This window comes from Brachyhypopomus gauderio, unplaced genomic scaffold (genome assembly GCF_052324685.1).
Source record: "Brachyhypopomus gauderio isolate BG-103 unplaced genomic scaffold, BGAUD_0.2 sc697, whole genome shotgun sequence".
Lineage (NCBI taxonomy): Eukaryota > Metazoa > Chordata > Actinopteri > Gymnotiformes > Hypopomidae > Brachyhypopomus > Brachyhypopomus gauderio.
Window position 1 is genome coordinate 12,501 of NW_027507517.1, and position 22,535 is coordinate 35,035.

General features: G+C 46.2%; 2 protein-coding genes across 3 annotated transcripts in view; one reads left to right on the forward strand and one right to left on the reverse strand.

Annotated features, from left to right (window-relative positions):
* The window catches only part of LOC143507492 (ribosomal protein S6 kinase alpha-5-like), a 16,136-nt gene extending 8,306 nt beyond the window's left edge, over positions 1-7,830 (reverse strand). Inside the window, exons 1-9 of one of the 2 annotated variants that reach the window (XM_076996570.1) lie at positions 7,329-7,823; positions 4,949-5,020; positions 4,660-4,878; positions 4,143-4,258; positions 3,338-3,439; positions 2,680-2,763; positions 2,425-2,528; positions 1,918-2,068; positions 1,657-1,818 (exon numbers count right to left, since the gene is read on the reverse strand). In XM_076996570.1, the coding sequence (XP_076852685.1) occupies positions 1,657-1,818; positions 1,918-2,068; positions 2,425-2,528; positions 2,680-2,763; positions 3,338-3,439; positions 4,143-4,258; positions 4,660-4,878; positions 4,949-5,020; positions 7,329-7,398 (1,080 nt within the window). In that variant the 5' untranslated portion in view covers positions 7,399-7,823. Of the gene's footprint in view, positions 1-1,656; positions 1,819-1,917; positions 2,069-2,424; positions 2,529-2,679; positions 2,764-3,337; positions 3,440-4,142; positions 4,259-4,659; positions 4,879-4,948; positions 5,021-7,328 lie in introns of both variants that reach the window. The other variant, XM_076996569.1, reaches the window with a different exon arrangement.
* A 1,026-nt stretch (positions 7,831-8,856) lies between these two features.
* LOC143507491 (codanin-1-like) lies at positions 8,857-19,008 on the forward strand. Its single transcript, XM_076996567.1, has 28 exons — positions 8,857-8,940; positions 9,654-10,324; positions 10,479-10,679; positions 10,787-10,977; positions 11,127-11,246; positions 11,329-11,407; positions 11,713-11,833; positions 11,927-12,036; positions 12,131-12,220; positions 12,327-12,402; positions 12,487-12,692; positions 12,867-12,999; positions 13,813-13,956; positions 14,169-14,335; positions 14,436-14,517; positions 14,647-14,736; positions 15,002-15,056; positions 15,181-15,314; positions 15,616-15,719; positions 15,833-15,982; positions 16,166-16,229; positions 16,316-16,394; positions 16,490-16,671; positions 17,019-17,126; positions 17,318-17,381; positions 17,533-17,693; positions 17,817-17,924; positions 18,029-19,008. The coding sequence occupies exons 1-28, from the start codon at positions 8,863-8,865 to the stop codon at positions 18,119-18,121; spliced, it is 3,861 nt and encodes a 1,286-aa protein (XP_076852682.1). The 5' UTR covers positions 8,857-8,862; the 3' UTR covers positions 18,122-19,008.
* The last annotated feature ends 3,527 nt before the right edge of the window (positions 19,009-22,535 follow it).

The following is a 22,535-nucleotide window of genomic DNA, read 5'->3' on the forward strand; positions in this document are numbered from 1 at the left end:
CCACACACACACACACACACACACACACACAAAGGCAGAAGTGAACAAACATCTTCAGCAGACATATTATTTGAACAAGAATTGCAAAAATGCATTTTACAACCCCTAACTGTGATGCCTGCAAATACCTAAAGGCCATCTGAATTGATTTAATGCCTTCATTTGCTAGAAGCAAATAACAAACTGTATGTACACAATCTCTACAATCTAAAAAAAACTGTACAAACACAGAAAAAATTTTTGTAACAAACAGCACAACCCTTTTAAAATCATGTAAATACAGTATATAAAAATCAAAACTATATAAATCTAAAAGCTGTAATGTCAATAGTTCTTAACCCTTAGCGCAACCCTTTGCCCAAGGGCATGCACTTTGCAATCTTTCATTTTTAAATAACATTAAAAAAAATAATGAAAATGCACATTAAAATATAAAATAAATTAAAAAAATTATACATCAAAGATTAAATTAGATTCTCAACCTTAGAATTTAAAATCATATCAAAACCATATTGAAGCTGTAAATGTATTGCGACAACCTTACTGGCTTCATTTAATTCAGTCCAGAAGCCAAACAACCATAACTGTTGACCCCGGCCTCTGGGTTCCATTGCCCCATGCTGAAAGACCTGAGTCATAACGTCACATTTGTTGTCCATCTGTGATAAGTGCATCATCTGTGGCATTTAGCCCTACTGTCACTGCCTCCAAGACCCAGACGCCAGTGGCCCCCCACGCACACTCCGCCTGCAGCTGTGGCCTCCGCATCAGGAGGAGGAGTGCGTGGATGGACGGAAGGATGGAGGGATGAATGGATGAAACGCTCTCAACAGCCAAGCCGGGCTGTTTGATTGCTCTGCTTTTCAAACGGCATCGCAGTCCTCTAATGCAACTTCAATTTGGTTTTGTGAAGAGTTTTGGGTTGGGGGGGGGGGGGGTCGTTTGGAGGGGGGAGTCGGGGGACGAGACGAGACAAGTTGAAAGTTACCACCGCAGACGCGATCGCTGCAACGCCTGCAAATTACGAAGGATCAAAATTCCAGAGTACATGAAAGGGGAGCATTAAAAAAAAAAGCCAAGCTGAAGTTGGTAATCAAAGGTTGAAGGAGTAATTGAGGCAGGCATGGTTATTCTAGCAGACGCCAACCTTTCATTGCGTGACAGTGTCGTTAATGGAGCTATTGATCCTGCTGAGTGGAGGATCCAGAAGGCAATCATAGATATGATCCCATTCAATGACGCCGACATCAGCTGGCTTCATGTTATAGGCAACATCACGGTTCAAGTCGCATCAAAAATAGTCATTCACATCTGATACTCAAATCCATCTCCACATCAGCATAATTACACGTCTCTAAACAGCCCTCCTGCACATTTCAATACCAACACAGACAGCCAGGCTTGCATTATTTACAAGATCATTATCGAACGTCAAATACCGATCTTCACTTCCCCCAAAGGCAAATAGAGGGTCAACTTCACAATCATACAAACTAACCTTATCAAACGGCCTACGTCGCGCAAAAGATCAGCCCAAGTGTTCAACATTCTGAATCAAAATCTAATTACAGAATATTAGCGTAGAAGGCAGACATGTTAAGTTGAACAAGTGTACATTTATGCATGTATTTATAGTCGGGCCTTCCTGCCTCTCACCTGGAAGATGCGGTCGCAGTTCTGAGGGAGTGCAGCAGGGGAATATGTGGGGTCCATTTCTGTGAACTCCTCCGCAAAGTTACTCACGTCCAGCTCGTCCCTGATGACCGGCTTAAAAGGAGCTGGGACATTCTTGGCAGCCAGGTCCTCCCAGTTAATTTTCTGAATGAGACAAAAATATTTTTGTTCACTGTGCTGTTTTGTCTGATCCGCAGTCAAGAATTCCCACAGATGTTTGTGGCAGGCCCATTTTTTTCTTGCCTGGTAAAACGGGTGGCTCTTCAAGTTCTGGGCCCCTGAGAGCCCAGAGCCCAGCCTTTTCTTTGGATCTTTAACAAGGAGCCGCTGAATGATGTCCTTGGCCAGCGGCCCCATGTCTTTTGGGTAGGGAGGATCCTTCTTCAGGATTCTCCTACAGACGAAGTGAGAGACGATAGGTTTAAGCTTAACAAAAATGCCAGTTTACTTGGTTTTCAGTGTTGATCATATGTCTATAGAGAAAAGCTTTATGTAATCGAAAATAACACGGTGTCTAGAGGAAGCAAGTGAACTGTGCAGAGGATCAACCAACAATCTTAAACCACACTTCCTAAACCCAAAACGACATCACCTCAAAGCAGAGAGAACAAGTTTCAGAAAGGGGTTAAAAAGGACAGATAGTAAGTCTCTTGCTGCTGCTGCTGCCAATAATTTTTTTAACACATGGCAAGCTCCAGGCTTTTACAGGTCCACCTTATAAAACCCATGTATGAGCGTATGTATTTTTACTTGGCTATGTCGGAGTGGGAGTTCTCATCTCCATCCACAGTGAAAGGCGAGCCCCCAGTCATGAGCTCATACATCAGAACTCCCAGGCTCCACCAGTCCACAGCCTGCGAAGGCAACAGCACGGGCAGCCAAACAACAACAGCACCACCCCCTCCCCTTTGTCATATTTAATATGTGTTTGATGCACATAAGACACGTGGCTGGGTGACAGCTCTCAACCCAGCACACCAAACGTCTGAAGAACGCGGGCCGTACCTTGTTGTGACCCGATTCGCCTCCTTCCACGATCTCAGGGGCCATGTACTCAATTGTGCCGCAGACAGAATAAGCCCTCTCCACCTACACGGTTGAAAGCGCAGGAAAGGTTAACAGAGAAAACGATACCTCGCAAGTACACACTTCTCAGTCTTGGGTATATAAGCCCAGAAGACATGAATAGGCCTTCACAACACTGCAACATGAAAATATCTATTTTTTAAAATGCGCAGAACACCGAATCTACGAGTTTGACAGGCCGGATCACACCAGGCTGTTACACGAGGAGGCTCTGCCTGGGGTGAATGCTCGTCTCTCAGCAGAGATAATGTTCCGATTGTGCTTCAAGTCTCAGCAAAACACCGAAAGTCTGCCTGACACTTTATTGAGCATTTTAATGCACGACAACATCCGATTCCTTTTCTTTGACTCCACTGTTCCTTTGCATTCTTAGCCCTCCGCTCAAACTCCCTGTCTTCCAAACCCAGGCATACCTCAGTAGGTCACAGTGGGATCCATCAGCATGATGCTGAAAACCTGGAGCTTGACCTGCTCTACTGCAGGTCCCACATCTCAGTCTCGCAAGCTACAGGCTGTTTCTGGAAATACAGTATTGCTTTCTCTCCAGGTAAAACCATGAATAGTGCTTTTGCCTCACCTCATCAAACTCTTTGCTAAGGCCGAAGTCCGTTAAGACGATGTGTCCGTTTGAGTCCAGGAGAATGTTCTCCAGTTTAAGGTCTCTGTAGACAACGCCCAGCTCAAAAGAAATACACATGATTTCCACTGTAGTTATTTCATGTGACTGTTTTTCAGAAAAAGGACAAAACCCAAACAAAAAATTATATTAAATGTGTCTAGCTTTTCTTTATAAATATACATTTTTAAATATCACTGAAATCAACGTAAGTTCTTTAGCTTCTTTAACTGAAGGTGTATATGTAAATGTAACTGAAGGTAAATCAAGAATCACAACCACATCACAACTGTACCTAGTAACTAATGTCATATATGAAACGTCAAGTCTGTTTGATAAAAATGTGTCCAATTAAAAGTAAAAACCTAATTTGTTCTGTGTCAGCCAGCAGAAAGCCCCACGGGCAACATCTCCCCAACCCTTCAATAATTGGTGATGTTCAGGGAATCAGCAGAAAGGAAAAAGAGTTATCTTCTCCCCTTACAGTAAACAAAGCCTTTGATCAATTTTAGATCACTAATGCTATATTTGTGCTCATTAACTTGTATGGCCTGGATATCAAATCAGAAAATGGGACAGAAGCGCTGTGTGAAGGGACAAGGGAGAGGCCCAGTGATATATGGACGGAACGACTTTCACACTCACTCAAAACGCACGCCTAGGTCGGCTCACGACGCTTTTCAGGCGTTCCCCGTTCGAGATCACAAAACATCTCACGTGGCACTTGAGGACGAGAACATGGCGTGCTCGTTGGCGTGCTCCTTACCTGGTGCAAGTGCTCGAGCGCCAGTACGATCTCTCCGCTGTACAAAGCAACCTCTTGCTCTTTGAAGCGGACCCTCTGCACTAAGTGTGTGAAGAGCTCTCCCCCATTCACATAGTCTGCAATCAGAGCCTGGCATCAGCTTAAACTCACTGCTGCTTGCACATGGCTTCATTTTTGCAACATAATAGCTCTGCTATGGCTTTAGAGATCTCTAATACATCTAACAAAATGCCTCAGAATCAACACACCCATTTAAAAAATGTTTTGTAACCTGTTTTCTCAAAACTCAATAATAAAAAGCCAACTGTGCTGCCCCAGTATCTGGTTTTGTTATTCAAAGACACCTACATGCACGAAAACACCTAAAAATCTACCACTGAATAGACAAGTTCATTCATAACACTTGAAAACTCATCTTCGCTAATCTTCCTCAGAAGTAAACTTCAAGATATTACACCTGCGCGCGACGATCACTTGAGCGGAGAGCTCGAGAGGGAGGAGAGGTAAGGGCACGTACCCAGGATGAGGTGTAGCTTGGTGTCTGTCTGGAAGGCGTAGTGCAGAGTGACGAGGAACGGGGACTGTCTGATGTGCTCCAGCACCTGCCTCTCCGTGCGCGTGTGCTCCGCGGTCTTCGCCTTCTGCACGATGGTGGCTTTCTTCAGCACCTTCATGGCGTACAGCTTGCCCGCGTCGTGGCCGCTCACCTTACGTACCAGGAACACCTTGCCGTAGGCTGTGGGGAGAGAGAGCGGTCAGTGACAAGGACGGGTCAAAGGGAGGAGGCCGAACGTGCTGGGACTCACCTCCTGTGCCCAGGACCTTCAGCAGCTCGAAGTTCTCGATGCCCACACGCTCCACGTGGCCCGTGAGGTTGGCTGGGGAAAGAACCAAAGCCCTGAGCTTATATATGCTTCTATGATACCAACTTAAAGAGCAACAGAAACACACCCTGAATTAAGTGTGCTTCCAACCAAGAGGATGATCGTACTTTAGATTATGCAGTAATCTGATGAGATGTATGCATATTAAGTAGATGATATGCAAATAAGGGGCTGGGGTGTACATGTTAAAAAGTCCTCTGTTTGTATGCAGCTAGTTAATTCTAAGAAATTAAGAAAATTCTAAGAAAATAATCTTTCAGTTTCAGCATTTTTTAAAACATCTGTCCCTCAAATGTGTTTTTGAGATCAGTGCAACCTTTCATAATTTCACTTCTCATTTTAATTAAATGAATTAAAATAAGTAACTATTTGAGATTATTATTATTATTATTATTATTATTATTATTTGATCTTACCCTCAGAGGGTTGCTCTATTGACATTTGCTCCATTGCACCATATCTGGCTTGTTGATGTTCCATTACCTAAATTCATATTAATGCTCAAATGTTAATGTGAGGGAGGGGGACGTATCAAATGTAAATGAAGCCCATATGTGCACGTGTTACAGCGACCTGAGAGAGGAAGGCATGTACATTAGCGTACTGTGTGAAGGGTTTCAGCTGTGTGGTCACGTTCCTCTTGTGGCTGCTGTGAATGTGGCCAGTGAGGGGAACAGATGTCTGCTGACAGTGTCGCTCTGAGCATGCTCAGACACAACACATCCACTACACAGTGCTTATCACCTAGCCGTCTCTGTCACTCTTAAAACCACAGCAGAGAGCTTGATAAAAATACCAGTGCACTTAACATTTTACAGTCACAAGAATACCCTGTGAAAACTTTAATTTCCTCTTTGATTTGTCATAATATTGAGTAGTGGTAAATGCAACATATTACACTGTACAGTGGACTCACACAAGCATTGTACCAGGGATTAGTTTTCATTTAGATGGGTAGATGTGCGGGAAAAATTAATACATGTCTGTTGCACAGACTTGCATACTGGCATCATATTACAGACAACAGTTTTAAGTGCTTGTATCTCAACATCGACCCAGAAACATTATTATGTTATAACATGTAAATTAAATGCTGACTTAAGAAAGGACACTGAGGAGAAGGTAGCATATCTGTGATGGAAGATTTTGAGAAATCTCAAGACAGAACACAGCAATAAGAATGCTGACAGATATTTCCAGGTGTTTATCAATATGCACGATATATATAATATTGTATTCTGCACATTCTTCCTTATCCTTTTGGACATACTGTGTTGTAAATTACCTTTACCTGACCCTCACCCTCATTCTAATCATGAACATGCTGAGTACGTTGACTTGAAATAATTTAGTCTTTGTCTAAGCGTCACTTAAAGCAACCAGTATACAAAGTCAGCTGTGTTAGCATAAAATAAAATACTTGAAAACAGTCACCATTTTCTCTATACAGCTGAAGACAAAACTGTGTGGATAAGTTATAAATGCCTGTATGTCCTCACATCATAAAGTTTTATATGTTAAATATTATATATGTGGAGCACTTTGCTTCCACAGCTGGAGGACCTCTGTCCGAAACTTTGTGTACTTTACTACAATCTCTCTCTCTTTCTCTCTCTCTCTCTCTGTGTGTGTGTGTGTGAGAGAGAGAGAGAGAGAGAGAGAGAGAGAGTATATTTATTACACATGTAATAAGTATACTGCTAAACAGTACCTAGCTATAGGATGCATCTTAAAGCTTTGACAGTTGCTTGACCAACTGTTTACATGTGCAGATGAGTTAGGCCCTGTGAGGCAAATTGCCTGGTTTAGTAGTATTAACATTATTTGGAAAAAGTTTAATACGTTGAAATCTATAGGGCAGCGAATAAATGACGAGGGTTATGCAAACCACTCAAAGAAGCAAACCGCTCAACCAACATTCGTATCATCAGCCAGCTGTATAGATTAACATTTATCCGCAAACCAAGGTAAGCTCAGTTAACCGTGGGTCCCTAAGAGTTCCCGACCGCCAGCGGTGCATTTGACTTGTTCTAGGCCTAAATGAGGTGACTGTAGAAAAGGCAGCGCTAACAAATAGTGTGTTATGAGATAAAGACAATGCAGCGTTGACACCAAACCAGCGGACGAACGCATCGATTCGAACGTTATTACGTGATTACCAGGCGCGCACGTGCCGTCTGTCCGCGCCGCTTCTGACAGCTCAGACGGGCTCGAGCGCGAGCTAGCTGCCCCAGTTAGCCAGACCGAGTTAACACGACTTAACGTGTCGAGAAATGCATAGGTGGCGGTGACATTAACTTACCGTGTGTAAGTTCGTGTTTCACAGTAACCACGTCGCCCTCTCCACATAAGCCTTCCTTCGTAGACGGCATTTTCACAGCGCCAGCTATGGTTTCCTTGCTAGCGGCGAACGAATCTGCTAAATTAGGAGTCCACCGCCTGTGATAACGAATTCGGTGACTTATACTAATCCACAAACTGGGATACAATAAAACAATTAGGACAACGCATGCATATCGTATAAAGTAACTGCATACTCGTAGGTGGCTAAAGTACAGTTAGGGAAAGTAGCTGCACCTATAACGTTAGCTACTACTGCACTATTGCTACGGTGCACTGCCCATTGAGATAATACAGTGTGCACGCACCGGCCAAGCCCCCCTTAGAGAAACGCCTATTGAAGTTGTTAAGCCAAATGCCAAGTAAAGCCCTATTATGCAATGCAATTTCTTTACGGTATTTTTTCCCCCGTGAAAAAGAAACCGTCGTTCTGAGCTCACGTTAGAGGTCATGTCAGAACAGTTTTGCAATTTCCTTGTAATTAAAGTTTGAACATGAGTGAGGAAGTTGGTCCTAGACCACGATAACGCAGGCAAAATTATATTCTGCTTGATAAACATTCAGTCGTAATATCATTTTGCCCTTCAGTGATTTTTGTCTACAGAAAGATGAGGCGTTACGAAGATCTACAATGTTTAGAAAGGAGTTTTGGAGTTGCTGTCATTACGCAATTGGCAGTCAGAAATCCTATTTAATGACTTTGTAGTTTCCATTGTTTGGTTATATATATATTTTAAATGCTTTCCTTCTTGAATTGAAATGTTGATAAGCACGAATGAGATCCAGAGGCAGAGATCCAGATCTTGTACATTATGCAACTTAATTAGTTTTTATAATTAAAGTGTTTTTGAATGCCTAAAGCAAAGCTTATGTAAACTTGAATAACAAATTAATCGCACTGGGCTGAGAAATACAAATTGCTATCACTTTTGTCTGCCATATCTGTTGTCCCTTGTATTACATTCACCATTTCAATTAAAGTGTACATGCGAATGTGTTTTCACAAGAATATCACAAATGTAAAAAAAAATAATAAAAGCTACTTGATAGACCTTACAAATCACATAAAAGGTTGTTTACCACCCCGCTTCTGGACTAACTGTACACTATAAAATGTTTTTTTTCCTGATCTCGCAAATGCATTTTACATTCACGATGGCCTTTTTAAATTAGCAAGTTGACAGAAATATGTTAGGAGAACGTAAAACACAGAAGAAAATATGAGATAGTCAGGAACTGACATATACGAGATTAACAGGAAAAAGTGTTTTTTGAAAATTAAATTGTATTACGTGTTGTAGTAATATTCATGTAGATTTCTTATACGATGTGCCTGTGTGAAATCAGATTGAACTGTCTTTTTTAAATGTCTTTTTTAATGTGTAATATTCTTTCGTTTAGGTACTAAACAGAGCGGAGGCGCGGACCTTTATTTTGAAAGGATGTGTTGTTGTTGACTTTTTCGTTGTATCCGTGGTCACGTGGCCCAGTGCAGAATGGCGGCTCTTTTGGAATCGCTGCTTCAGAGAGGAGTGGAGTTACAGCGGGCCTTGGCCTGGCTCAGAGGAGAACCTGTGAGCACTTCATTATGTGTTTATACGCTGCATCTGTTAATTACCTTGTAATATAACCAAAGGGTGCTGTCATCCCGTAGCAAGCAGAAAAGTGTCTTGTTTTTAACTTAAGCTAGTAACAAGCATATAGCTCGTAAGCGAGTTAGCGGTAGCTAAAATGCAGGTGTTATATGGAGGGAGACGATTAGACGAGCAGAAATAACATGATCAGAATTAAACTGGAACATGAGCAGAATGATCAGGTTTAGGGGAGAGTGTATATTTGTGCGTTTGTGGTTTAGCTCTAGGTGCTGCTTAAAGTTGTTAAACTGCTAGCTAAGTTAGCTAACAGGTTAGGTTATATAGCTGTCGTACTGTGCTCTGTTTACTGTAAACTTAGTTACGTTTTAGTTTTCAAACTGTATTTTTGTGATTCTCTAAAATGTGATGGTGTATTTGGAGGGATGGGGTTCTAACTCTGGACTTATACAGCACAATTAAATATTGCCTTGCTTTAGTTCACCTGAACCAACTCAAGGAGGGACTTTTAAATAGACGAGGAGTGTTAACGTTTAAAACAGTTCTGCGTAAGGCAGTGGAACCAAATGTACAGACACCAAAACCTCTGCCATAGTACACGTGCAGTTTGACAGTACAGACACACAACACTAACATCTGACAAGCATGACGCATGTTCTTGTGTAAAGTCAAAGTTTTCTTTCACATCATGGCAGGAATGCGGAGGCAATGACCAAGATCTGCTGCTGAAATTCAGGAAGCAGGAGTTTGTGCCTTTCCTGCTGAATTTCCTGAGGGACCAGAGCAGCAGTGCTTTGCCCCACGGCCCCACCACTCCCGCCAAGACCCCCAGCACCAGCAGGCCGTCCGTGGCCCAGGGCTCTTCGACTGATCGGCGGACACACAGGTCATCCACAGGGAACAGCTCGCGCAGCACCAGCCGAGTCCAGCTTTTCTCACCAGCTCCCTCCACACCGCAGTCAGACATCCCAGGCGAACAGGGTAGCTCGCTGGTCAGCAGTCAGGACCTCGGCGTCAGTCCGACGTTCAGCTCCGGATGGAGCCCTGCCCCGAGGCACACGCCCTCCGAACGGCGCCACTGTCTTGCCGACTTCATGGTCTCGCCCCCGGAGAGCCAGCCAAGCCCCACCGTACAGCAGCATCGAGGCCGCAGGAGGAGCGGGCCACACGGCCCGTCGTCTTCAACCCGGCAGGCTGGAGCTCGTGGCAGGGACCTAGAGGAGGGGGGGCGGTGGGATGGTGCTGGGAGAAAGGGCAGAGGTGGAGGGAGGGTCAGTCAGCCGGTGTCACCACCCACACAAGTAGAGCTGAACTTCAACAGTTTGGACGACTTTCCCCCAGTAGGGGCATCTCATGCTACACCAATGTGAGTGAAGTGAAAACGTACTCATTCTTCTATCTAATATTGATACGCATGTGCGAAGATACACATAGAACTGTGAGAGATGTTTAATGAATAAACTCAGAGGTTATCATCAAGTGTGTTCGGTGTTAATTCAATCCCCCCCTTCTCTCTCCAGCGCAACTAAACCATCTCGTCGAATCAACCCGACCCCAGTCAGTGCAGAGCGGCCGAACTCCAAACCGAAGAGCTGCTTCACCTCCACCCCCCTCAGCCAACCCTGTAGTCCCCCTCCCGTCCCAGACCCCACGGGTGGGGGGGCAGCTGCTGGCAGTCCCCTCTGTCTTCAAGAAGAGAGGGAACTGCTGAAGAAAGAAAGGCATGTGGGAGACGTGACGTTATCTTTGTCAGATTCATAACTGTTTCCTTCTCTTTTACTTTAACCTCGACTGTGTCTCCTTTACCAACATCTGTCCTTTTCCGCAGGTCAAAACTTGCACAGCAGAGCAGCTCCCCTTTGAAGCCTGCAGTGGGTGTTTGTACCCCCACCAAACCTTTGGTTAGGCCGGGGTCAAAGGTCACCCCTGAAGCCCAGGCACCTGGCCCTGACCCCTCCAAAGTGACTCATGCACAAGAGCTTGACCTCTTAGCTGAGCTTTACTGTACCTGCATTTCAGGTGAGCTGCCACCAGGTGGTGCCGTAGATCAACAAAGTGATCTCCTATCAGGCACATTGATCGATATATCGATTTGAGCTTTTTACTACATGCGTTTTTGAAGATGCTCAGTTGTGTAATTTTTTATTAAGCTTATTTTTGCATTACAGAGAACTTGGTACCATGTGTGTTCCTGGAGCTGTTCTTTGTGCTGCAGCTTCTCACCACACGGAGCATTTCACCCTCTGATCCCACGCAAGAGGGTCTCTCTGTGGGTGGGGGAGAGACAGGTGAGAGAAAGACAGGATTGAGCACCTCCACCATTTATCAATTACAGTTTCACAGTCTTCTCTTGTCCGTGTCCCTTCACAGACACTCTCGAGAGGGCATATCTGGGAGATGTCCACAGCTGTGTCTACTTTGCGGTCCGCGTTTTGGAGAATCAGTTTGTGTGAGTGCGCCTGTCGCTTCCTGTCCCCCTCGCTCCCAGTCCCCTGTCCTGATTGGCTCCTGTCCCCCTCGCTCCCAGTCCCCTGTCCTGATTGGCTCCTGTCCCCCTCGCTCCCAGTCCCCTGTCCTGATTGGCTCCTGTCCCCCTCGCTCCCAGTCCCCTGTCCTGATTGGCTCCTGTCCCCCTCGCTCCCAGTCCCCTGTCCTGATTGGCTCCTGTCCCCCTCGCTCCCAGTCCCCTGTCCTGATTGGCTCAGCACCTCACCTGTCTCCACGTTGTTCCCCTCCCACGCCCGTGTCTCCCAGGCTGCTCTCACACCTGGACCGCTGCACGCTGCGCCTCCTGGTGGAGAACGAGAGGGTGGGCGCTTTCTCGCCCGCCCTGCGAGACCGCCTGGCCCAGGCTCAGGACACAAGCACGGCCAAGGTGCGCCACTCCTTCATCTTTGACTTTTTGTTCTGAACTTCTCTTCCACCTCAAAAACGTAAGAAATGGCGTTTTGCCTCCATGTTCTCGTAGGTTCTCCCTGATGCTCACACCTTCATTCATTCAGTGCCTTTCCAGCCAGCCACCGACAACCGTGCCAACTTCAGCAGCGACAAGGCCTTCCACATCTTTAAGAAGCAGAGGTGGAGTACACCGGTGTCTCGGTGTCCTGTGAAGGCGCAAAACTAATGGCTTCCTACTGACCACATGCTACGGTGTGCCTGTGTTTTGTTACAGGGATATATTTTACGAGCTCCTGAGAGAGTGGGAGGACTCTCATAAGGAGCCCGGCTGGGTCTTTGAGGCAGCTCTGGGCCACAGAGTCAGGTGAGCTGGTGGTTGGTGTTTAATGATGTGTTTAATAATTGATGCTGTTTTCCGATTTGAAATTGTTACCTTGCTAGATCTACCTCATCTAATATACTTCCTGCAGGACGATGGTCAGTCAGCTGACCGGGGCGGGCAACCACGGTCACTTTGCCAGGCTCTTCCAGAAGCAGCTGGTGCAGGTGAGTCCTGTGGGCCTCCCCACGTACCTTCTCCCTGCCCGTCGGGTCCATGCCGGAGGGTGACGTACCTCCTCTGTGCTCCAGATGTGTAAGGGCCCCAGGGCGCTGGGCTCTCCCGGAGACGCCCCGGATGTGGACCTGCTGGGCATGGTGGGAGCGGACGGTCTCGGTCGCCTGCAACGCCTCCAGGAGCGTCTAAGCCAGCCTCAGGCCCTGAGTGGACCCTGCCCGCCGCCATCTTTCCCCGGACCCCAGGAATTCTTTAGAGACTTCTTGCAGACAGCCAGCTGGTAAGACCACATGGGGTCACGCTTTTAAGCCTTGCGTCCTTTTACCAGAAGCTCACGTCAAGCTCGTGTAAATGTGATTGAATTTAACGTCTCTTATTCCAGCTCAGAGCTCAATTCTGACTTGACTACAAAGTGTCTAGTTCTCACGGCATCTCCTCCTTATCTCTGACCAAGCTGCCAGTTGAACCAGCACCTGAAGGACGGGTTGTGCCAGCAGCTGCTTCAGCTGAACGAGGTGTCCATCCTGGGCACGGACGCCTCCTCGGCCGTGGGGGAGGAGGGGACAGACGGGGACATGGAACAGCAGGTTGGAACCGTGCGACTGCTTAGGCGTAAATAGTGAAACTTGTAGTAATGCCGGTGTAATGCCATCACAGTTTTTTATCCTTCTCCCTCTCTCTCCCTCTTTCTCGCTTTCTATATATAGGTAGATAGATATAGATCTTCCAGCTTAGAGGTCACAGTCCCAAGTGCCTCTGTCAGCACTAGAAGAACCTTGGTGTTAAGTTTCCACATTCTCTCTCTTTGTTCTTTCATGGTATTTGTCCACCTTCTCATATCCTGTCCTCGATATGTTTCCATCACTTGGCACTGCCACGTTTGCACCTTGGGTCTCCTCTAGTGTGATACACCCCTGCTTCAGGTGATCTAGTGCTGGATCTGGGGCTGCCGTGATTGGTTCCTCAGGTGCTTTGGTGCAGTACTTCCCAGTGATTGGTGGGCTTGGCTGTCAGTCACCTCTATTATCTCTCAGTGGTACGTTCCATAGAGGGGCGTATATCTCTGAGCGAGGCCTCATCAGCTCATCCTCAGGAGATCCATCCTGGGTTTATCCATGGCTGTTTAGTGTCACCCTGAACAGTGGTGCAGGCACTTATATAGGCCACTCACCTCTTTCCAGCTGGTGTTCAGCCTTTGAATGTTGCGTCTCGGTTGCCATGCCATAAGTTTTCTGGTCTTGATGTCGGCGACTTCCAGTTCTTCTCTTGATCATCTTATTGTGCCTGGGTATCTGATGAGTGGAAGGCACATATGCGTATGGCTTTGGTCTTAGTGAACTCCCTATTATTGTTGAACGGGCGCCCCTACCACGTTGTGCCTGGTTTCTCTCTCTGTGCAGGATGAGAAGCAGCGATTCTCTTCAGTTCTCCTGTTGGCTCGACTGCTTGCTAAGTTCCTGGGCTTCATCTCCTTCATGCCCTACCAGACACCTGAGGCTCCATCCAGGGAGATCCAGGAGGCGGCCATTGCTCTCCGCAGCAAGGTACGGCTCTCCGCATCATGAAGGAACACGATGGCTGGACTCCGTGGAGGTCCGTTTGTCTTGCGAGCTAGAATGTGCCAGAGGGTGTGGGTGGGTGGGTGTGTGGGTGTGGGTGTGGGTGTGGGTGTGGGTGTGTGTGTGTGGGTGGGTGTGTGTGTGTGGGTGGGTGTGTGTGAAGGGGCGGAGTTTAAAACGTGGCGTGTGCATTTCAGAGCGCACCGGCGCTGGACGTGTATGCGGTGCTGAGGACCTGTATGCATCGGAGACGCGCTGTGCTGACCGTGCCCTGGCTGGTGGAGTTCCTCTCCATGCTGGACCACACCGGCCCGTCTCTGCCCTGCTACAGGACGGCCTTGGTCCTGCTGCTGCGAATCTACAGGTGTCCACCACGCACAAAACATGAAACTAAACCCTGGAGCCGTGAGTTTCCTGAAGGTCGTGAAGGTCGTGACGGTGTGGCGTGCGTTTGTTTGTCCCAGGCTCCTGAGGGTCGGTCAAGTGGGAGAGCAGTTTTCCATGAATCATCTGCTTCTCGTGGCTGTACTGGGCTGGTTTTTTCAGGTCAGACACATTGCACGATGCGGCACTTTCCACATCATGACTAAAATCCTCCTCAACCCTGCTCCTTCCCTCCCACCTCTAACTCTTCATCACTCTTCATCATTCTCCCACGCCCCTACCCACCCTCAGATCCCAGTCTTCCCTGACGACCTCTTCTTCAGCATGGACCTAACGGATGAACTGGGAGACCTGGAGAGTCATGCAGGCAGCCAGGGCCTAGTGAGTAAACACACTGCGATAAGACGCCTGTGTACAGAAACATCTAGAACATTTTTCTTATGATAATGTGCTTGGTCACAGTCGCATGGTATCCGTGCGTCAGAGGGCCATCAAAGAACGTCTTGACGTCCGCTCGACTGTGCTATTAGTGACGGACGTGTGAGAAGAGCGTTGTTAGATATTGGCAGAACTTGGGGACCGTGAAGTTTGTAAAATACAAACATGTTGGGAATATCCGTTCAAATGTGGTGTGTTTGTCTCTCAGGACAATCTGCCTTTGGTGGACCAGCAGCTTCTCTATACCTGCTGCCCGTATTTGGGTGAGAAGACCGTTCAGTACACACCGTGAATCAGATCAGCAGTTCAGTACTGGCTGGAAATCAGTACCGGCTGCACAAGTAGATAGCCGCGTAACTGAAGGCCTGTTTCTCTTTGGATTACCAGGAGAGTTTCGCAAGCTGCTGGCTGCCTTCGTGTCAGGAAGTGCGTCCAAGACTGGAGGCCTGATCCGCAAGATCACTCCCACATCAGCAGAGCTGCCGGGACCCTCGTCCGCCCGCTGCCTGCAGAAACTGCATGTAATGCTACCAGCACCACACAGCTGAGGCACTTATTATTGGGGGGGGGGGGGGGGGTTTGGGGGTTAATACCTGAGGGTGGAGGCCCAGTGGAGAAGCTGGGATGCTGGTTCGGTCGTGGGTCTTCAGCTACTGCGTGCAGTGCTGGCATGCTTTTGTTTTTATTTATAAGTCTAAATGGAATAATGTTGTGTGGAATCTCAGAACACAGTTTTGTGGGCGGGAGGGACACAAGCATCTAATTAGGGAAGTAAGATTGTGGTTTGGTACCATCTGACTGTAGCCTGTGTGTTTGGCGTAGCTGGATCTGGAGCAGGCCTTCTTTCACAACCAGCCGCCCTCGCTCAGGCGCACCGTGGAGTTCGTGGCGGAGAGAGTCGGCTCCAACTGTGTCAAACACATCAAGTTAGTCCTCCTCGCTGTCTTCACATTGTCCATTTTGGGTGGGATTGTTTATTAGGGTGTGTTAGTGTCTTCTTTTCTTCTTTCTCTGTTTTGTGTTTGCGTGCGTGCACCAGGGCCACACTAGTGTGTGAGCTGGTGCGTGGTGGGGAGAACACTCTCCGCGATGGTTTGGCCTCTGCTGGTGCCAGTGCGGCCAAGCTGAATGACTCCATCTGTGCTCAGCTGTGTGACGCGGGCATGCAGGCACTGGAGAGAGCCACCAGGTCATCACCCACTCACCTCTGCCCTCATCTTTTAGCTATGTGTGGATAGGAAGCTGCTGGGTGTGTAGATATTTTTTCTTGAGGTGTGTGTGTGTGTGTGTGTGTGTGTGTGTGTGTGTGTGTGTGTGTGTGTGTGTGTGTGTGTGTGTGTGTGTGTGTGTGTGTGTGTGTGTCCTGCACTAGGTTTTGCAGTGAGAATGCTCCTAGAGCGGTCAGTGTTCTTCTGCCTGAAGAGACGTCGCATGCTGTGAGTATGAGTCTTTCATAATACCCATTCTGACTAATTACAGCACTCATCCAAGACTTCATTAGTCGATCTAATGTCTGTCTCAGGTTCTGATGACGGCTGAGAGCATCACCACACGCCTGGCCACGGAGAAAGCATGCAGCTGGCTCTCCTCCAACATCACAAGTACTCCAGTCCTCGAAATTGCTGAAGCAGTTTTGGTGGTGCATTCCTGGCTGACGTAGCATGAATGAATTCTCTGTGAATGTGCTTCTCCTCAGCTCTGATAAAGAGGGAGTGGAAGGGCTGTTTTGAGCGGGTCTTGAGGACTGCACACTCGGAGAGGGCTAGCACCAGTCTGCAGACACTGAGGAGTTCCTCAGGGCAGGATGCTGGGTCCTCGTGCCCTACGGATTGCACCCACAAAGCTCCACTGGCATCAGATGTAATAATTGAGATTAAGGTACACACAAGAAATGTAATTAAATTGTTAATGAACCCCTTATGAGGTGCTATATCAAGGGTTAGATCTGAACGTTGGCAAAAATACTCTTCATTACTCCTAAAGTATATTTAAAAAAAATACATACCATGCAAAACCAAATCTACTTTAATTAATTTTGCTGCAGAGCACTGTGTCTATCTGTAATTAAGATCGGAAAACAACAATAGGGCTGAAAGGACTGGAAAGGTTTTAAGCAGTACTTGTGTGTTCTCTGAAGATTCTGGGTTAGTGCATTAATGAGCTTTGGCCTGAATGCAATGATCCAGGAAATGTAGTTGTGTAAATAAATGTTTGCCGTGTTTCAGGAGGTGCTGAGCATTGCGACTGGGCCTCGCTCTCCAGAGGAGGTCTTCACAGCTCACTACATCCACATCATTCTAGATCAAGTGACGCAGACACTACGATGCAGGAAGGTACAGTCAGCCCTTTTCTCCCCGTCTCTCTCTCTCTCTCTCTCTCTCTCTCTCTCTCTCTCTCTCTCTCTCCTCTCTCTCTCTCTCTCTCTCTCTCTCTCTCTCTCTCTCTCTCTCCCTCTCTCCTCTCCTCTCTCTCTATTTCCCCCTGACGTTTGAGACAAAAACACTCTTCTTTCCTCTTTCTGCAGTTCATGTCCTCGGTTGCTGAGCAGATGTTGTTGCGCTGCACTGTCCTGCTGGCCTGCAAACTAGGTGATTACTTGAGAAACGGAGATGACCGAACCAAACCCGTACCGGACCCCACGGAAGCCCCCGGCCCTGGGTCATATTTGGCCATGTTCAGCCGCTCTGAGTCGTATTCAGTGTTTCGTGTGTGTGTGTATGTGTGTGTGTGTGTGTGTAGTGTGTGGAGACCTCCCCCTGGTGGCGTCTGCGGACAGTGTGCGGTCTCTGCTGGACGAGTTTGTTCTTCTCTGGGATCGCGCTCACTCTGTTCCGGTACCTCTCCACGTCCTCCTGAGCGAAGCCACCGTCACTGCCATTCTCGGTGCCAGCGAACTGCAGGTGACGACACACACCCCACAGCTGGCCTCACTTTACCCAGCCGTGTGTACAAACAGGCGTGGATTCATCGAGAATCTGACTCTTCCACTTACTGGTCGTGCATTTTTCATTTGTTTTTAACAGAAGTGTCACTACCTGATCTTGGTTAAACTGCTCATGGAGAAACATCTTCTGAAAGAAGAAGATATAGGCTCTCACTGGACAAGGATATCGGCGTTATCCTGGCCAGTGGTAATAGTCTCATTCATACATAAGAGAACAAACCAGCACTGTGTTGTACAGGGTTCCATTATTATATCAGATAATCAATCTCTCTTCTCCTTGTTTGATTCTAGGAATCCATTGAGAAGTTTCAGAAGCTATCTTTAGCGTGTCCTTCACCAGTGCCTTCAGTCAAACATAGTGACATCTTGCAGGTCTCACAGTGACCGGCAGAGGGCGCCATCAACACTAGGAGACGCAAAACACTTGCATGCAGGAACGCAATGGAGCAAGACCACCTGATATTGTTATATTAATCTGATAAGCTTAACCTGATAAGATATTGTTTGTTTTTAAAAAGGTTTTAAGCAAAAGCACTTATTAATTGTCTGCCAAAAGTGCCAAAAGGGAGTTAAGTACATTTTAAAAATGCCCTCACTGAGTGAAGCCTTTAATTCCTCTAGCCTCCCGTTATCAGTGTTCTGTTGTATGGAAGTTCACTTCTTGACATGTAGTATCATAGCACAGTAATGTAAACTGTGCTATGATCTGATTGATTTTAAACAGCTCAGTTATATAGGACAGTTTAGCAACTCTATTTCAATCCAGTTACATTTCCATCTTCATGCCTGTTATTATTCAGGTTTCCCCCAATTTTAATAACATTGTTATTAGCAGAAATTTGAAGGTAAAGCTATCTGAAAAGAATGATTAAAAGTAAGTGTTCAGTTGGGGCCTGTAATGAGAGTTTTTGGACCCCTGTATGACTGTAGATCCAGATGTTTCTCCTGATGAACTCTAAGATGGATGGGGATTGTTTGCCCTTGCATATATCAAAGCTTTATAGATGCACAAGGCCTGTTATGATATTCACTTGCCCCATGCTGTCATATTTATTTTGTGAGTAATTATGCTCCTGTTAACCACAGAGACGACTTCTAATCGCTGCTAGTTAGATGCATCTGTGTATGTTTATGGGCCTTGTGTTGCTCTGAATGCTTTTGGATGCATTTTAAAGGACTCTTGGTTCATGTTGGACAATGATATCGGATGGTTTTAAACTGTAAGTTTAATGTCGGACTAATTGAATATAATAAATTTGGTATGTACATGATTCGTGTTGATTTGGTATTTGAGAAGTGCGCCAGGGATTTTGAGGTGGTGGAGTTGAGCTCTCAGATGAGGAGACAGCAGAGGTTTTACCATCACTCCTCCTCCTTCTCCTTCTCCTCCTCCTCTCCAGACTGCAGGAAGTTTCACTAGTTGCGCGCATCGCTGCGGGTCGTGCGCTCTTCACACGCTGGGTTGAATGGGTCTTATCTAACACCCGTGATATCGGGTTAATCATCGCATTAGGTGGAATATGATCGTGCTACATGGACTCCAATCTTTCATTTAAATCGAGCGATTCCCTCCGTCCGGTTTTGACTGAATGGCAAACGTAAAAGTCGCGATTCGAGTTCGTCCTCTAAACTCAAGGTAAGAAGTGGTGTTGATACATTGTGGAGTACTATATAGAGGAGCAACGTGTAGTTTGTGTTTTATTGACGAACCTAGTTCTTCCCAATTGTTTATGGTGTTGCTATGTGTGGGAATTGGACTTCGCTGCGCCGCCGAACCGAGTGACTGGTTCCTGACGTAGCTAACCTAGTGTGCTGCAAAAACTACACGTGAGAATAAGTGCAATTCTCTGCAAGGATGTAGATGTGTTGTGTGCTAAACCCTGGAGTAGAGCAGGATATTGTGTTATACAGAGTACACACTCCCCTCGATCTCGATTCTCTTCCGGCCTTAATAGGGTTAAAGATCTGAAGTATTAACTTCTCTAATTGGGCACAAATGTCTGGTTTGGGGCAATCTTACACCACAGACTTGATTACGCGCATGCGCCAATAACTTATGGAAAAAACGTGTTTTTCTTCAACTGCTTTACAACACCATAAAAGCTAGACTTGGGGTAGCCAAATATTGCTGCAGTATTAGAAGGTGGCGCCCCACCCACCAGCACCAGCCAAATTACTACAGTATGTTGGGCTCAGATCGACTAGGATCTTGGTGTGAGTAGAGGATGTAAAGAAAAACACATAAAGCACAAAGATCTACCTCTAGCCCTCGTGTCTGGACTGTCCCGCAAAGTGTGTCTGACAAAGGATGATCCGAGTTCACTGTTCCTGCTATGCTGATAAAGATGTCTTTGTTATGAGAGTGGGTTTATACGAGTATGCAGAAGACAGTGACCCCGCCACCATTTCCCCAGAATAATGTATTGGTCAAAGTCAAAATGAGAGTCAGTTGCTGTGTCTCCAGTTGTCAGCTGCAAATGTTGAATAAAAGAGGCACGTCAAAGCAAGTGTACAACTTATGTGCAGTCTTTCAAAACAAGTTTCCCCCACTTTCCCCTCTTTCAAGGCTGGCTGTAGGGGTTTTGGGCAGGGCCCGTCTTTGGGGTTGTCAGAGACAGAGACACAGAGACAGGCAGGCTTGTGTGGGACCGCATAGCCCGAGAGCTTCAGCTAGGGACAGTGAAGTGGGTCCTCACCACATAAGACGCCTGGCAGACTCGAGGCCTCGGACAATTATTTAATTTCTCCTCATTCACGCCGTTCAGACGTCAGGTTCACACAGCTCAGCAGTGGCCTCAGATTTCGCTCTGTTGCATCAGTTTCCGAGTTTCAGGCAGCTGGAGTCCACAAACAGCTGTCCTGGCTCTTCTGTCTCGCTCTTATACATACACACACGCACTGCCTTTCTCAGCTGTCTCTTTGTCTGATCTGTTGTCGTTCCTGTTTGACCTACTGAGGGAGAGGGAGAGAGAAAGAGAGAGAGAACTCGCCGACCCCCCCCCCCCCCCCCCCAATCCCTCACTGTTTTACTTTCCATTACAGTCTGAATCAGATAAACGTAATAAGATCACCAAATATTTCTTGAAATGTCTTGCCCTTTTTTAAAGTAAAACGCATGCTGTTTCAGATGTTTACATGTAGTTATTTGGGTTCAGCTGCCACTGGAGAGTAAGTAACTTAGTGTGCTAGTTTTGGGCTGAGGAAAGCTGTTCAGTCAGTGCTCTAAGTGTGTTTGTGTCTTGTAGGGAGAGTGTGGATGGAGGGAAGATCGCTGTCCAGGTGGAGGACAAAGTGGTGAGAGTAAGAAATGTGAAGGTAAGTCCTGGTGCTCTCATTTCACACGATTTCTAAAGTTTTAATGTAAGTCAAAGACTTACAGTTGTTTGATTTAGTGGTGTTCCATAAGTGCAGTGTGTATGCAAGATATTTAGAAATATCTTTTCTTTAATATTCCAATATTTAAATAACATAAAAGTGTTAATTCATTAACATATGCATTTTTTCATAAAATACATAAAAAGTAAATAAATAAATGTATTTTGGGGGTAGTTTTTGTTGTTATTTTTCATACAAATGTCTAGTGTTAACAGAGCTGGTTAGGGTAGCAGGGAATAGTGGAATGTGAATCTCTGCAGCAGGACGTTTACAGCAGATTGCCCACTTCCTGTGTGACAGTGGTGGTTATTGAAAATGTGCCGAGACCAACCATCCAAACACACAAAAGGCAAACAAAAGACATCTACTTCATTAGTGGTTCTGCACACACACACACACACACACACACACACACACACACACACACACACACACACACACACACACACACACACACACAGGCTCAAAAGCCAAAACTGTCAAATAAAGTCACACATTATGCAATTGTACCCTTTCTCTGAACTTGGATTCTTTTGTGTGAAAGGGAGAGACCACAAAGTAGTGTCTGTTTCTGCTGATAGTGTTTGGTATAGACTAATCAGAATGCAAATTTTGATTGCTTACTGCAGCATTACAACACAACGTTGTCTGGAAATGCAGTGTTTGTGACTCGATCAGTGACAACCGAGGTCACTGTCATTGATGGTAATAGGTGTTCATACCACGTTTTCTCTACAATACCAACATTTAATGCTTAAATACAATAAGTAAATATGAGCCTTACAAGATAAACAGGCTTTGCAGTTGTACAAATGAAAGTAAACATGTCTTCTGTGTAGTTTGCCTCAGGTCTAAAATGATTAAAAAAAGAAAAAAAAAAAAACCACGATGGCGTTTAAAGCCTTGTCACAAAACAGGTCTGCTCAACATATTAGCCGAACTACTTATCATCCAGGCAGTAAATATCAACTAGATCCAAATATCCTACCACTGACTTGATTAATAGCTTAATGAAAGGGCAGACGTCTTAACATCTGGTTACCCGCTGCTAGTGTGGAAAGAGAGCGGGGAGGAAAGGAAAACAAAGACGTTGTCTCACTCTCCCCCCCAGAAGGACGACAGTGGTGGATGTTGGACAGCTGAGAGCAGGGATCACGGGTATTAGTGTCTATAGTGATTAGAAGACATGCAGTTACAGAGAGTGACGCACACACACACACACAAACGCTCGTGTTGTTTGATTTAGTGAGTCCGTGCCTTTTTGGGCATTGAGGGCTGAGCTCAGATGAACGTATAGCTTAGAGATTGTGTAGGCCGAACTATCCCAGGCTGTTGGATCCAGGCGTTAGCTGGGTTCTGTGGATATGCAGTTCACTGCATGGACCACCATAGTGGAGAGAACGCTGATCTTACATTTACATTT

Coding starts and splice junctions, on each gene's coding strand:
- LOC143507491 (XM_076996567.1), top strand. CDS start 8,863: ATGGCGGCTCTTTTGGAATCGCTGCTTCAGAGAGGAGTGGAGTTACAG. Junction 12,403..12,486: donor TCCAGAAGCAGCTGGTGCAG/GTGAGTCCTGTG, acceptor TCTGTGCTCCAG/ATGTGTAAGGGCCCCAGGGC. Junction 14,336..14,435: donor CTGCTGCTGCGAATCTACAG/GTGTCCACCACG, acceptor TGTTTGTCCCAG/GCTCCTGAGGGTCGGTCAAG.